At 35.8% G+C, this 16421-nt stretch overlaps 2 protein-coding genes and 1 pseudogene across 2 annotated transcripts; 1 reads left to right on the plus strand and 2 right to left on the minus strand.

Annotated features, from left to right (window-relative positions):
- Window positions 1-256: 256 nt before the first annotated feature.
- Window positions 257-1376, plus strand: LOC140923355 (adenosine receptor A3-like). The gene has a single exon (XM_073373448.1). It carries the CDS (start codon window positions 400-402, stop codon window positions 1372-1374), a length of 975 nt encoding a protein of 324 aa, XP_073229549.1. The 5' UTR covers window positions 257-399; the 3' UTR covers window positions 1375-1376.
- Window positions 1377-2981: 1605 nt separating this feature from the next.
- On the minus strand, window positions 2982-4250 carry LOC140922296 (uncharacterized; annotated as a pseudogene).
- Window positions 4251-7967: 3717 nt separating this feature from the next.
- Window positions 7968-11226, minus strand: LOC140922298 (uncharacterized). Its single transcript, XM_073372295.1, has 2 exons — window positions 11152-11226; window positions 7968-8702 (listed from the first exon to the last, which is right to left on the minus strand). The coding sequence occupies exons 1-2, from the start codon at window positions 11224-11226 to the stop codon at window positions 8058-8060; spliced, it is 720 nt and encodes a 239-aa protein (XP_073228396.1). The 3' UTR covers window positions 7968-8057.
- Between the last annotated feature and the right edge of the window lie 5195 nt (window positions 11227-16421).

A 16421-nucleotide genomic window follows, 5' to 3' on the forward strand; every position in this document is an offset into this window, starting at 1 on the left:
GCAAGTAATGAGGTAGAAAAAACAAAACAAAACAAAACAAAAGAAAAAAGAAAGCAAAATAGTATTTACTTATAATGCATCATTACAAATAGATTATAGTGGACATCTCTTTGTGTATTAATAGTATTTTTATTTTATTGTTATATTTTTTACAGGAAATGCTACACATTTTCATTTCCACTTTAATTTGTCAATTCTGCTTAACACTTAAATGATCTCAATTTAAAGTAAAATCTATTTTCGTCTTTTTGTCCCTAAGACACTTACTCATATTGGCTGGACTTCAAAAGCTCATTAACTTATAGTATTCTTTAAAATCGGTAATTTGTCAGTCGGAGGAAAAGAGAACGAACTGAAAGCGAGTGTAGATAGTTCACCCCGACATTGCAAGGTTATTATATGGACAGCTCGCAACATATCATCATGTATAACGGGTCGTGTACTCTCGATATCTCTATATTTATTTCTTTAAGCCAAGCCCCATTCGCATATCATTTTTTGGGTATTGGAAACCTTGTCTGTTCATTAACAGCTCTTACGGGGAATGCCATAATTTTGCTCGCCCTCCGACGCTGCTCTTCACTTCATCCGTCATCCAAAGCTCTCTTCTCCAGCCTGGCACTATCTGACTTTGGCGTGGGCCTTGTTGCTCAACCACTGTTTGCTGCATACACGTTCGCCATAGCATGGGATAATCCCAAACTATTCTGTATTGTTGGTTTACCTTACAGTTTGTTTTCTTCTTTCCTGGGTCTTGTGTCCTTCTGTACAATCTCAGTAGTAGCTCTTGACAGACATCTTGCTTTGATTCTTCGATTCAGGTATCGTAAAATTGTCACTGTCAAGCGAATAACTTTGATTCTTATGGTAGCTTGGTTTTTGTCCGCCTTCTTCACTGTATCCGGAACCTTTAGCATGAATCTTCGACGTATAGCTAGCAACTTGATGTTGGTTTCCTGTCTTCTGCTTGCCTTATTTTTCTATCTGAAGACATACACCAACCTCCGTCAGCATAAACTCAGAATGGAGAGTTCTTTTGGCGTTTCCTACTATCGCAAATCAACCAACAGCATGTTCATTGTTTTTTGCCTATTTTTGAGTACTTATCTACCTTTCGTATTTGCTTTAGTTGTTGCTACGGCCTTTGGCTTCAGCAGTTTTCCCCAGCTTTTTGCGCTCGATATCACTTCGTTTCTCGCTTTGTTAAATTCGTCTCTTAACCCAGTGGTTTATTGTTGGAGAATCAAAGAAATTCAAAGGGAGGCAAAGCAGTTGATCCGTAACAGCCGTTCATGCTATTCCATCACCCTGGGTAGATTTTTCCAAAGCCGTGTCATGCCATTAAACACTTCACAGGGAGTCCAGCCTGTATAGGAATGGAGTCAAGTAATTTGTCAAACGTTTAGGTAAAACATTGGACAAAAATTAGGTCTATCAAGGATCTTGGGGCAGCGGGTGGCTAGTGTCTTGTGAAAAAAATTAAAAAAATGGAAAGTACGATTTTGTCAGTTTTCACTGCACCTCATCAGCAGTGTCAAAAATGATTTCATTTTCAATCCTTTTAGCACGTGCTATTTAGAAGGTTCGTTATTGCTAACCACTAATGGCGGATAGTTATTCATTGTATAGGTATTTTAAATGTTAAACAAATAGCACTATCCTTCTTTTAGAAGCAGTTTTTTAAGCAGTGGCTAATTCAGATTTTGAGTAAGTGGGTAGCCTGCGACATAGACGAAACTAAACATTGTGGCATTTTATAGCTATTTTTATTTTTTATTTCTATTTCTTATTCAGTTTATTTTATTTTGTAAAAAATCTGAAGGAGCCACCCTACTGAAATAAAGATTTCTATCTATCTACAATTGAAATGTTGTTATAGTAAATATTCTTATTTGTTTGGTTTGAAAACCAATGTTTCGTCGAAGGGCAGGAGGGTTTTACTTAAACCAACGGTCCTCCATCTTAAGGCCCCATTAGGGGGGGTCCGAGTATTGCATATCCCATAATTTTTTGGCCAAATATCCCGTACATGTATTCCGTTAATTCCTGTGGTTAGTATACCAATATTGAAAGGCACTACTGATGACGTCATCGCGGGTGATATGTTTGGGTATTACACAATGTAAAACACATTTTCCAGGGACGTTTCCTTCTTTTGAGTAGAAATTGCTGCAAATGACATTTCATGGATGGTTACTTATAGTGGCCTGTGTTGTAACTTTGATTCCTAAACACAGCTTTTGCAATACTGTATGTGCTTGTACGGTCATGCAAATAAAGCTCGTTGTTGTTGCTGTTTGTTTCCATTAATTTTCGCAGTTGGTGGAAAAAAAAGGAAGTTTCTCTTTTTCCTTCCTCTTTCGTTCAAAACCGTTTCCTGAAGTAATATTAGTTTCCCTCTCTTCGTCGCACAAATTTACCACAAATGAGCTAAGATACCTTGATTTCTCAGGGGCACCCATCGGCAATTTTCGGAAAATATCTGTTCGTAAGACGATTTGAGATCTAGAATTTTCGGAACATTTGTTGTAAAATTTCTTCGTTGCCTGCCTCTCCTAAGATTTTCGAACATCTACGTATGCATGGCCATTTTTAACGGATTTTTACCCTAAAAAGGTCGCCTAGAAATTTCGGTAGCCTTTTTACTCGCTGAAATTTTCGAAAAGGTAAGTTTTGAACCCTATATCACTAGACTTTCTGCTAGGAAATCCGAGGAGATGAAAAATTTTTAGGAGATAAAAAATATGCTTATATCTACCGTTTAAATACTAAAATACGTGTAACAATGCTATGTTTAAGTGGTTTTGAATCATATTCTCGTTGGGTGCCCCTGATTTCTGTGATTGCCAACATTTTTTTGAGATCTATCAGTGAAACACTACACGGGCGTTGTCTATAAATTAATGTTTCTTAAAAATCAAATGCGAGGGAACATGGTCCAACTCGGTAACCCATTGCAAGGGTGTTTGTCTCGGAGCAGATTAGCGCTTAGCACCAAACCAATACTGGGTGGTGGATTCGTCTGTTGCCGTGCATCGGAATTTATTTGCTGAGGCCATTACCGTACCAACCAAAATTGTCCTCACTTAGCACTGCACCAGTTTTCGCGTTAAACTGACAGTTGTTGGATCCGGATGGAGTGTCAATATGCAGGGTGTAATGATTTAACTCCTGAAAGAAACACGCCTTCACATCTGTGCCCACGTGACCCCGGATGTTGACATATTCCACTTTCTTGCAAGTGCCCGTTCCGACAAATTCGAAGATGTTAAAATCTTGGAAGTTTCACCGAAGGTAATCTCTAAAATCGATACCTTTTAACGGGTAGCTGCATGTTGCTCGCCAGTGAGTGGACATTTCCTGCAAGCCGTGAGTATCTCATTCGCGTTAGACTTAAGCGGTAAAGATCCCAGTTAAGGGCGTCCTCGTTTTGTGGGGAGTTGTAGTTGAAGGGGTATTTCACAAACGCTGGGAGCTTTCGATTTGTGGTGCACCATGACATCACCATAGTCCATGCAGTGTCCAATTCGGACTTCATGTCACAGTAAGCGGTGTAACTCTTTCCATTTTGGTCGTAAAGTTTGTAGATGCCACTTTCAGAGGTCCCACTGCGCAGATAATCAACACAGGAGGTTGCAAGCTCTGGATTCTATTCGCTTTGGCTGGGGGCAACGACTTTAACCCAAAACAGAGTGAACAAAATAAGACTTTTTAACGAAATACTTAAAAAGAAAACTGAGCCTTGCTCTGCAGAAAATTTCTAATACAAAAATGTGTCTTGTGATCTGATATCCGTGTAAATTGTACGCAGTTATCTTGACGTTTGATCGATAAACGTTTATATCGCGTTTTTTTTTTCAGTCTATCGTCAGCTGTTTCAATTCCTTGGAAAAGAGGAACACTTTGTTAGCCGGTACCGCTTGTTCTATTTACGCGCTTAATATTCTGGCTTCGAAATCACTTGAAGGACTTTGCTCGGCGTCGAAAGAGTTTTAACGTTTTTTTTTTAGATGTTTCAATTTAATGGATAATTAGATTAAATATAAATTACATCAGCTTAAACTAGAAAGATCGTTTAATTTAGAATTTTCAAGCTTTAGCATTTGGACCTTTTTTTTTTGTTAGCACAAAGCGTTTTTGTAGAAGATATAAGGTGATATAAATCACATGTCGTGTATAGTTGTACTGTCCAAGAAATATCTTACCAGTAAAATGGTGCCAATAAAAGCTAGGAGTTTCTGAAATGCCATCGCTGTCCGAATCGGCTGACAGTTGGACAAAATGTGAAAAATCAAAATCTGTCGTGATGATAAGCGTAGCAAAATGAACAAGCACACGGACTGGGGATCTGTTTTTTCAGCTATATATATTAACATTAAACACGCGTAAAAAAATAGGGTTGATAAATCGTATACAAGAAAATATGTTCCAGCAAACACGTTTAGCAGTCTAAACAAAGGACCAAAAGGATACTGACAATTTTCTGGCAGTAAAAAGAACATTAAGCTGGCAACTCTGTCAAAATTTGTATCATTTCACTTTTTTAGTTCCTTATTTGAGTTCACTTCCCCTTGATATAGTTTATTCTTACCCAGTTTGATTTATGCTTAAAATTAAGAGGATTTCTTAAGTTGTTACAGTATGATAAGTTAACTAACGGACATTTTATTGGGATGTAATGTCAGGTATCACGAATATTCAACTATCGTTAGTTGCTCACCATACCTTTACAAGTTCGATGTATAAAATATTCATCAACAATAAACCTTCTCCTTTCATGCATTTGAACCAATATGTTCTATTTTGGTACACTTCCGCGACTTCCACGGCAACCCTTTTATCGTAAAAGAATGTTCAATAAAGTTTCCCAACAAAGGCTTGTTTACATTTTAAAATATCGCATGGTTTGATATTCCAAGCTACACTTGATTCCTCATCAAGATTTCCAGGAATGACCTCTACCCTTATTTTGGCCAATTTTTGGCTGGTTTCCCGGGTTCTCGATCGAATTCATTTAATTAGTTGATGGTTTTTATTTGTAACTTAAACTATTTTAATGACAATGGTATGGAATATCTCCCAATTCACAGGTGTTGATTAAAGTACACATCTATTATTGTAATTTGTACTCTCTACCGCGAACTGTATTTTTAATTTGCACTTTGAGTTTTGCAATCACGTCCGTAGTTAATTTATGGAAACGTTTTAGCCAATCATCTTCAATGAAGAAACTTAAAACCCTCTGTACATCGATACCAACCTTAGATCTTCAAACTGTGATTTTAGTACTTTCCTATCTGTTGATATGAAAAGTCTGTTCACTAGTATATACTTTGTAGTTTTTATATTGTTCTCCTTGTTTTATATTGGCCAGTTAACCTAATCTTAATATTGAAAACTTAGGTAGAAAAACTTTTTTGACAAAGTAATTATCTCGAAGTTTTCATGCTAATAAGGCTCTCCAATAGACTTACATCAGCATTAGTTTATTTACACTAAGGAGAATTGGTTTTCTGGCTGGTATAAAAATGACTGTAACACTAATTTACCAGAGAGAAAAATTGTAGAACAAGAAGACGCAAGTAAGAGTCTAGAAGGAGTTGTCTTTTTGAAAAGGCTACTGCTAGTCCAGGTGTAAAAGTCCAGTTTTACAGTATTTAAGTTGCATTGAGTCTAGTAAAACAAAAGACTAACCATACCAATTTTCAATATTTTACAGTCGTATTTCGGTAGTTATTGCAACAGTTTGAGTTGCAGGTGATTTTCAACTATATTCAGTTGCATCGAAGTAACGTAAACTGATTTCAGTAATTGAGCATCAAAAAAAGATTGTAGGCGACGAAAATCCTATATGTAGCGTTAGGGAGTTTCCATATGCTATAGAACCAATTAGTTTGTTTGTAGATCTCCTTTCATTGAAAAGGTACGTAATTTGACAAACCTAGCCTATGTACATATTCATGAAAAGAAATATTATCTTCAGTTTTTGACTCCTGAAGAATTAAGGGATACCGCGAAGAATATTAAAAATGGTAATTAAACAACGGAAACTTTTATAAAGTATGCCCTATCTTAAAGTAAAGTTTAATACTGACATTTAGAATACAAGCCATGTACAAAGAAGTAAAAGGGGATAAATTTCACCACCCCCTTCCCGACTTCTCCTTCTGTACAATGTTATTTTTTTTTCTGTGACTTAAACGGCTTTCCCTCTCCTCCCTATCTCCTTTATTCGTGCAGTTTGTCCTCATCGGGAAATTCTTCAGTGTCACGTGAACATCTCAAGGAGAAAGCTCTTCATGCCCTCTTCAGCTTGAGACGACACACGAATCTTAGCAAACTAACAGCAGTTCTCGCTTGTAAAATATTTGATACTATGATCTCCCCTATTCCAACATATAACAGTGAAATTTGGGGTGTGTATGCCAAACCAGATTTTAAGACCTGGGACGGCTCACAAATCGAGAAGGCACACCTTTAATTTTGTAAACGATACTTGGAGGTAAACAACAAAAGCTTCTAATATAGCTTGTAGAGCAGAGCTTGGTAGTTTTCCTTTAAATATCACGATCAATAAAAAAATTCTCAAATACATTTTGTATATACAGTCTAAAGATGAGGAATCTCTCGTCAAACAAGCTTTTTTTAATGTCATTCGACTTAGACTGTAAAGACAAAAGTAGCTTCCACTCTCATTTAATGAATATGTCAGAATTACTTTAAGTTTCCTGACTTCAACCCTGATTTATTAGATATAGCTATGGTAAAAAGCTATGTAAGTTCAATGAAACAGGAATATATCTCATATTGGCAAGACACCCTTCAACATTCTCAAAAACTTGTATTTTATAGGTCCTTTAAAACCGATCATAACTCCTCTAGTTACTTAGACTTAACAAGAGGAACAGCTGGGAGAAGGGCTTTAGTAAAACTACGAATAAGTAATCACAAACTAATGAAAGAAATAGGCAGACTCAATCAAACTACGAAGAATAATAGGCATTGCCCTTTTTGTGGATGCAATGTACAATGAATGTAATACACGACGAAGCTCACTTTCTTTTTCAACGTCCTACATACTCTATGATTAGGAATAAATTTTACTATAAAGTCAAGACTCTGATTCCAAATATTACCCAGTAACCTATAAATGGTTTAATCAATGAACTGATGAACTCTTCTTACTAATTACTTTATCAATATACAATTCATAAAATATATTTCAGCTTGTTTTGATGTTCGTGACAAATTATTATCAAAGTAACGTAATTGCCCTGTGTTGTAATTTTGATTCCTAAACACAGCTTTTGCAATACTGTATGAGCTTGTATAGTCATGCAAATAAAACTCGTTGTTGTTGTTGTTTGTTTCCATTAATTTTCGCAGTTGGTGGAAAGAAAGGAAGTTTCTCTAATTATTCCCCCCTCTTCTTTCGAAACCGTTTCCTGAAGTAATATTAGTTTCCCTCTCTTCGTCGCACAAATTTACCACAAATGAGCTAAGATACCTTGATTTCTCAGGGGCACCCATCAGCAATTTTCGGAAAATATCTGTTCGGAAGACGATTTGAGATCTAGAATTTTCGGAACATTTGTTGTAAAATTTCTTCCTTGCCTGCCTTTCCTAGGATTTTCGAACATCTAGGTATAATTGGCCATTTTTAACGGATTTTTACCCTGAAAGGTCACCTAGAATTTTCGGTAGCCTTTTTTCTCGCTGAAATTTTCGAAAAGGTAAGTTTTGAACCCTATAATTTTCGGATCACTAGACTTTCAGCTAGGAAATCCGAACAGATGAAAATTTTTTAGGAGATAAAAATATGCTTTTATCTATCGTTTAAATACTGAAATACGTTTAACAATGCTATGTTTAAGTGGTTTTGAACTATATTCTCGTTGGGTGCCCCTGATTTCTGTGATTGCCAATATTCTATTTAAGATCTATCTGCGAAACACTACACCGGCGTTATCTATAAATCAATGTTTCTTAAAACCAAATGCGAGGGACCATGGTCCACCTCGGTAACCCATTGTAAGGCTGTTTTGTCTCGGAGCAGATTAGCGCTTAGCACCAAACCAATACTGGGTGGTGGATTCGTCTGTTGCGGTGCAACGGAATTTAGTGCTGAGGCCATTACCGTACCAACCAAAGTTGTCTTCACTTGACACTGCACCATCTTTCGAGTCAAACTGACAGTTGCCTGGAGTGTCAATATGCAGGGTGTATTCATTTAACTTCTGAAAGAAACGCGCCGTCACATCTGTGCCCACGTGTCCCCGGATGTTGACATATTCCACTTTCTTGCAAACGCCCGTCCCGACAAATTCGAAGATGTTGAAATCTTGGAAGTTTCCCCGCAGGTAATCTCTAAAATCGATACCTTTTAACGGGTAGCTGCATGTTGCTCGCCAGTGAGTGGACATTTCCTGCAAGTATCTCATTCGCGCCAGACTTAAGCGGTAAAGATCCCAGTTAAGGGCGTCCTCGTTTTGTGGGGAGTTGTAGTTGAAGGGGTATTTCATAAACGCTGGGAGCTTTCGATTTGTGGTGCACCATGACATCACCAAAGTCCATGCAGTGTCTAATTCGGACTTCATGTCACAGTAAGCGGGGTAAGTCTTTTTATGATAGTCGACAAGTTCGTAGATGCCACTTTCATTGAACCCATTGCGCAGATACTCAACACAGGACTTTCCAACGACCTTAACCCAGAAGAGAGAGAACAAAATAAGACTTTCTTAACAAAATGCTTAAAAAGAAAACTGAGCCTTGTTCTGCAGAAAATTTCTTATACAGAAATTTGTCTTTTGATCTGATATCCGTGTGAATTGTGCCCAGTTATCTTGAAGTTTGATCGATAAACGTTTATATCCCTTTTTTTTTTAGTCTAATTGCAATTCCCTGGAAAAGAAGAAAACTTTCTAACAGGTACCGCTTGTTCTATATATGCGCTAAATATTCTGGCTTTGAAATCACTTGAAGGACTTTGTTCGTCGTTGAAAGAGTTTTAACGTTTTTAAATGTTTCAATTCAATGGATAATTACAATTAAATATAAAATCCATCAGCTTAAACTAGAAATATCGCATTTGGACCTTTTTTTTGTCAACACAAAGCCCTATTGTGGAAGACATAAGGTGATGTGAATCACAAGTCGTATATAGTTGTGCTGTCCAAGAAATATCTTACGAGTAAAATGATGCCAATAAAAGCCAGGAGTTTCGCTGTCCGAATCGGCTATCTAGCAGTTGGACAAGATGTGACAAATCAAAATCTGTCGTGATGATAAGTGTTGCAAAATGAACAAGCACCCGGACTGGGGATCTGTTTTTTCAGCTATATATATTAACATTAAAGACGCGAAAGAAAATGGAGTTAATAAATCGTATACAAGAAAATATGTTCCAGCAAACACGTTTAGCAGTCTAGACAAAGGAACAAAAGGATACTGACAATTTTCTGGCAGTAAACAAAAAACATTAAGCTGGCAAGTCTGTCAAAATTTGTGTCATTTCTCTAGCTTTGTTCCTTATTTGACTTCAAGCAATGTAAATTTTAGTCTTGATATAACAGCAGTTTACTCTTACCCAGTTTAATTTATGCTTAAAATTAAGAGGATTTCTTAAGTGGTCACAGTATGATTAGTTAACTGAGGGATATTTTTTTGGGATGTAATGTCAGGTATCACGAATATTCAGCTATTATTAGTTGATCACAATACCTTTACAAGTTCGTCGTATAAAATATTCATCAAAAATAAACCTTCTCCTTTCATGAATTTGAACAAATATATATATTTATCGTAAAAGAATGTTCAATAAAGTTCCCCAACAAAGGCTTGTTTACATAAATATAAATATCGCATGGTTTGATATTTCAAGCTTCACTTGATTCCTCATCAAGATTTCCAGGAAATGACCTCTATCCTTATTTTGGCTAATTTTAAGCTTGTTTTCCTGGTTCTCGATCGAATTCATTTAGTTGATGGTTTTTATTTGTAACTTAAACTATTTTAATGACAATGGTATGGAATATCTCCCAATTCACATCTGTTGATTAAAGTACACATCTATTGTTGTAATTTCTACTCTCTACCGCGAACTGTATTTTTAATTTACTCTCTGAGTTTTGCGATCACGTCCGTAGTTAATTTATAGAAAAGTTTTAGCCAATCATCTTCAATGAAGAAGCTTAAAACCCTCTGTACATTGACAACAACCTTAGATCTTCAAACTGTGATTTTAGTACTTTCCTATCTGTTGATATGAAAAGTCTGTTTACTAGTATATACTTTGTAGTTTTTATATTGTTCTCCTTGTTTTATATTGGCCAGTTAACCTAACCTTAATATTGAAAACTTAGGTAGAAAAACTATTTTGACAAAGTAATTATCTCTAAGGTTTATGCTAATAAGGCTGTCTTAACCAATCAGATTAGACTTACATCAGCATTAGTTTATTTACACTAAGGAGATGGTTTTCTGGCTGGTATAAGAATGACTGTAACACTAATTTACCAGAGCGAAAAATTGTAGAACAAGAAGACGCAAGTGAATAAATGGGAGAAAACGGTTCAGTTATAGTCAGAAAAAATTGAAATAGAGAATTTTCAGCTCCACTTTTTGTTTATATGCGTGTGTTTTGTTTATATATCCGAGTTTTAGCGCTAAATAAGAAGACGTAAACTAAACTGAAATAAAGACTTTTCAACTCAACTCTCTGTATGTGTTTTGTTTACATATCTGAGTTTTAGCGCTAAATAAGATATAGGAAGCCGTTTCTCGCCTTGCTAGGTGATCGCTTCTCTTAGCTTCTCTTATTCCTATTTTTCTTTTAATAGACGGTCTGAAAACCGGGCTCAATTTACTTAACGGGGAAGCCGAGGCAAGCCTATTGTGCCTATTGTAGTATTCGCTCATAGTAAACCTATACCGAATTAGTATGCAGGAAGACACACATTAAGTATGGAGGAACGCACTCAATTAGTATAGAGGAACGCACTTTCCTCTAGGTTATAACAATGGGTGATGTCATGGACTCGACTGTTATACACATTAATTAAGGGAAGGCGTACGGAAGGCAAGGGAAGGCACCAAAGGGGAGTAAAAACAACATACTACTCCCTTATAAGAAAATGAAGTGGGCTGACTTACCTTTTCAGCAGATTCTGAGTAAGGAATGAAGATCGTCGATGCAAAAACGCACAGCAGCAGCATCAAACGAGCCATCGCGTTAAATTAGTCTTTCGAGACCTGATCCTTACTGCCACAAGAACCTAATGAAATGACTAAAAGGTAAGAGAGGGGGCTAGCTTTATAGCAGATTAATCATGCATGTGCACGAATTTGCTCTCTCGATATCTGGCATCTTCAAGAAATGATCGTGATTTTTGAGTACTTCAAGAGATCACTCTTCTCGAGTGTTTACATTAAAGAGGTAATCAAAGCAAGTGAAATGATTTTCTGTAAAAGTTGTCACGATTTGTCTCTTCGATATTTCTCCTAGGCTAGCGTAAGCTGAGGTCTCTCACCATTGACACGGAGTGTGTACTAAGTTTAAATTCACTGCAAATTTTTTTTTGTTATGTTTTTCACAGTGCTAGCTAGGTTATTGTTACATGTATGCGTCCGTTGTCTGCATTTTATGTTTCCCACAAAAGTAGCCTGTATATTGATTTCAGCATATTGGTATCAGTTTATCATGAATTCAGTCAAAATATTGGGCTTATTTTGCCGAAAAAACTGCCAATATTCGCTCTACCACTCATGAAATTTTAATCGAAAGTTCGGGCGCAAAAGGGGTCTTTTTTTTTGCAAAAATAACTTCGTCCAGGTTTGGGCGTGGCAGTTTTCAGTTTTGTTCACCCAGTTACTGAAGACTTACAAATCCTTGTAATAACATCACTGTATCTCTATTAAATTTTATTCACTCTTCAAAAACACTTGTGGTTAAACCGATCAAGTGTTTATCAGAAGGGTGAAAGAAAGGAAAGACGGAATTGAAGTAAAGGGCTCTTGAAAGAAGCATGCAGTTTGTCACGCAGAGAAGCCTTACTAAATACGTTTTCATCACATTTTTAAGTATATAACTCTAGACGAATTGGAAATATGGGTGTGGTTGTTTAAAATACTTGAATCGAAGATCAAAGTATCGTGAATTCAAAACGTTTTTGTCAGACCTTGCAACCTTTTAAAGTTACCCCCTTAAGCTTTTTATCGACAATAATAATAATAATAATAATAATAATAATAATAATAATAATAATATGTACGATAAACTTGTTTAAGACTAGCGGTTAACAATATTCAGTTCAAAACTCGCTCATTTATATCTTTACGTGATCAAAAACAATACTCTGTGCTAACTGTTACAATTGATTTCCAAAAAAAGAAAGGAAAAGGTTTCCGTCTTCCACATTAACGCAGAAAATGAAATGTAACGGCTTTTCCTATGGACAAAGAAAACTGTGAGCAATATAACAAGGTGTTCATTATTAAAAGGGTGACCTGAAAGTTGTGTTCGACTTCCTTTTAAGTTTGAGGCTTCTTGTTCATTTTCTGAGTAATCCCACGAAATTTATAGCTTATAAGAGAACCTTATGGTATTGAAGCTAACTGAAGCATAAAGAAAACTGAGTGAATAAATGGTGGAAAAAAAATAATAATAAAAAAAATAATATAAAAGAAGTTTAAAAGTTAGAAAGAAAATTGGATATTTTGCATTGAGATAATATTATCTTAATTAATGTAGAGAGGCATTAGTGTCAATAATATTAAATGTATCTGAAACAGAATTAAGATTCTTGCAGTATAATAACGGTTTTACCTTTTTTAAGCACCTAGCGTTATCTCCATCTAAAGGGCCATGAATTCAAGCACGACTGTACATTATTTTTAAACCTGCGATTGTTTTAATAAGTGCTACAAAAATCATTTTTTGGCATCTTTTCAGGATTTGGCTCATGGACTATAAGCGCCCAAAAAAAAAAACAAGGTTGAACACGAGAACGCGTGATTCTCTGTATGTAAACTGATAATAAACGATACTGGGGACACGCCGGTCAGTTTTTGCCTGATCCCTTAATGTTAGTTTAGGGGAGGGGTAGATGAGCAGTTTCCCTCTCGTTTCTAAAGTGGAGAATTCAAGCCGAAATCGGTTTAGTTCACTGCAGAATGCGAACGTTACCGATGGAACTGTGATGCTGTGATGTTAAATCCGACGATTTATTAAATAAATCTATGCTAACTTAAACCGCATACAACGATGGCCGCGGTGGTATCACCAGAAACGACACTTAAACAGATTTATGTGACAACCCCTCATTTAACTTAGTCCAACATTCAGTCCTGCACAAAGCATTATTCTTGAAGTAAATAGGATTCATTTTTTCGCAAACCACTTATCCAGTCGATATTTTTCTGAACTTCTGTCGGAAATCGCAAACCGCATTATATGCTTCTGATTTAAATTAACCGCATCTTTATAATGTGTTATCCAATTAATAGCTTGACAAATTGCTTTCAACTGGCTTAAAAGGTGTACTATTCGCTCATGTCATCGGGTAATAACCTTCAAGTTGTTCTGCCTTTATATTTTTTTTCCGACGGAAGAAAAAAAAAGAAAAAAAAAAGTATTCTCTTATAATGACCCCGACTGAATTAAGTCCTTTATGAATATAATCATTACAAGTAGCTTATAGTGGACATCTCTTTGTGTTTTAATAGTATTTTTATTTTAATATATTTTTTTTCAGGAAATGCTACACGTTTTTATTTCCACTTTAATTTGTCAATTCTGCTAAACAGTTAAATGATCTTAATTTAAAGTAAAACCTATTTTCTCTTTTTGTCCTTCGTACGTTGAAAGGTCCGTAAGACACTTACTCATATTGGCTTACTGTTCTTTAAAATCGGTAATTTGTCAGTCGGAGGTGCAGAGAACGAACTGAAAGCGAGCGTGGATAATTAATCCCGACATTGCAAGGTTGTTATGGACAGCTCACAACATATCATCATGTATAACGGGTCGTGTACTCTTGATGTCTCTATATTTATTTCTTTAAGCCAAGCCCCATTCGCATAGTAATTTTCTGGGTATGGCAAACCTTCTTTGTTAATTAACAGCTCTCACGGGGAATGCCAAAGTTTTGCTCGCCCTGCGACGCTGCTCTTTGCTTCTTCCGTCATCCAAAGCTCTCTTCTTATAATCTATCAAATGTTAAAATTTTTCAAAAGAATAGCTTATTTCATCCCGAGATGATCATAAGACCTTTATTTTGCTTTAAAGATACAAAAAAATACAGGTCAATTAATATTTAACTTTTTGAAACAGAAGAAGTTAACTTTTTACTTCTTTGTTAACCGTAACTGAAAAAATTAATCGATAGCCGTAGAGGAGCCAAAATTTTAGCCGATAACCATAAAGGCCACTACCTCATTGAGACCCTCAAATAATCTGTATTGGCCACATTTAAACAGTACTTTCTAGACTTCAAAGAGCACACTTTTACGTAAGGGCTTTTTAAGGTCGGTACACACTAGGCGACAAGTTGCAGCAACTTGTCGCGGCGACACGTTGCAGCGACAAATCGCTTCGTGTGTACTGGAGAATTTTTGTGAAAATCTTTGTCGCTGCAACAGAATTTGTTGCCGCAACAAGTCGCACAGATTCAGTCTGATTTGATTTTTTGCGACTTGTTGCAGCGACAAAATTATGTTGCGGAGACAAAGATTTTCACAAAAATTCTCCGGTACACACGAAGCGATTTGTCGCTGCGACGTGTCGCCTCACCTTGTTGCTGCAACTAGTCGCCCGACCTGTACACACAGAGTGATCTGTGGCCGCGACGTGTTGCAGCAACTTGTCGCCTAGTGTGTACCGACCTTTACTTCTCTCTGCATACCAGCAAAAATTTATCTTTTTTTGCTCTCACTTGAATAGCATTTTTCAATGTTAAGAAGGGTCAGTGGGATTGAAGCATGTATGGTTAATGGTTCATATTTTGGCTTTCCTATGGCTCACGGTTAAACCGAGTAAAAAGTAAAAAAACCCTCAACTAAATAAATTTAACAAAATACTAATAATAAAAATGACAATAATAAATAATAATAATAATAATAATAATAATAATAATAATATTTAAGATAAACTTGTTTAAGACTAACGGTTAAAAATATTCAGTTCAAAACTCGCTTATTTATATCTTTACGTGATCAAAAACAATACTCTATGCTAAGAATTGATTTGCAAAAAAAAAGAAACGAAAAAGATGCCCGTCTTCCACATATAATAGCGCAGAAAATGAAATGTAACGGCTTTTCCTATGAGCAAAGAAAACTGTGAGCAATATAACAAGGTGTTCATTATTAAAAGGGTGACCTGAAAGTTGTATTCGAGACATCCTTTTATATAAGTTTGAGGTTTCTCGTGCATTTTCTGAGTAATCCCACCAAATTTATAGCTTATAACAGAACCTTATGGTATTGGAGCTGACTGAAGCATAAAGAAAACTGAATAAATAAATGGTCGAAAAACAAATAAAAATAAAACAAATAATGTAAAAAAAATTTTAAAAGTTAGGACGAAAATTGGATATTTTGTACTGAGATAATACTCCGGTAATTAATGTAGAGAGGCATTAGTGTCAATAATAATCAAATGTCTCTGAAACAGAATTAAGAGTCTCGCAGTATAATAACCTTTTTTAAGCACCTAGCTTTATCTTCATCTAAAGGGCCATGAATTCCAGCACGACTGTACTTTATATTTATTAACTATATCTATGCTATCTCAAACCGCATACAACGATGGCCACGGTGGTATCACCAGAAACGGCCAATAAACAGATTTATGTGACAACCCCTCATTCAACTTAGTCCAGCATTCAGTCCTGCACAAAGCATTATTCTTGAAATAAATCGGATTCATTTTTTCGCAAACTACTTATCCAGTCGATATTTTTCTGAACTTCTGTCGGAAATTGCAAACCGCATTATATGCTTCTGATTCAAGTTAACCGCATCTTTATAATAGGTTATCTAATTAATAACTTGACAAATTGCTTTCAACTGGTTTAAAAGGTGTACTATTCTCTCATGGCACCGGGTAATAACCTTCAAGTTGTTCTGCCTTTATATTTTTTTTTCCGACGGCAGAAAAAAAAAAAGAAAAAAAAGTATTCTCTTAATAACCTTTAAGTTGTTTTGCCTTTATATTTTTCTAATATCGCATCCGACGGAAGCAAGTAATGAAGTAGAAAAAACAATACAAAACAAATTAAAAGAAAAAAGAAAAAAAATAGTATTTACTTATAATGCATCATTACAAATAGATTATAGTGGACGTCTCTTTGTGTATTAATAGTATTTTTATTTCATTGTTATATTTTTTACAGGAATGGCTACACGTTTTGATTTCCACTTTA

Source organism: Porites lutea, chromosome 13, assembly GCF_958299795.1.
Source record: "Porites lutea chromosome 13, jaPorLute2.1, whole genome shotgun sequence".
NCBI lineage: Eukaryota > Metazoa > Cnidaria > Anthozoa > Scleractinia > Poritidae > Porites > Porites lutea.

Bases quoted from the DNA above. Each gene is read 5' to 3' on its own strand.
- LOC140923355 (XM_073373448.1), top strand. From the start codon at position 400: ATGGACAGCTCGCAACATATCATCATGTATAACGGGTCGTGTACTCTC.
- LOC140922298 (XM_073372295.1), bottom strand. From the start codon at position 11,226: ATGGCTCGTTTGATGCTGCTGCTGTGCGTTTTTGCATCGACGATCTTC. The intron at 8,703-11,151 runs GTAAGTCAGCCC...TTCTGGGTTAAG, and splicing joins ACTCAGAATCTGCTGAAAAG to GTCGTTGGAAAGTCCTGTGT.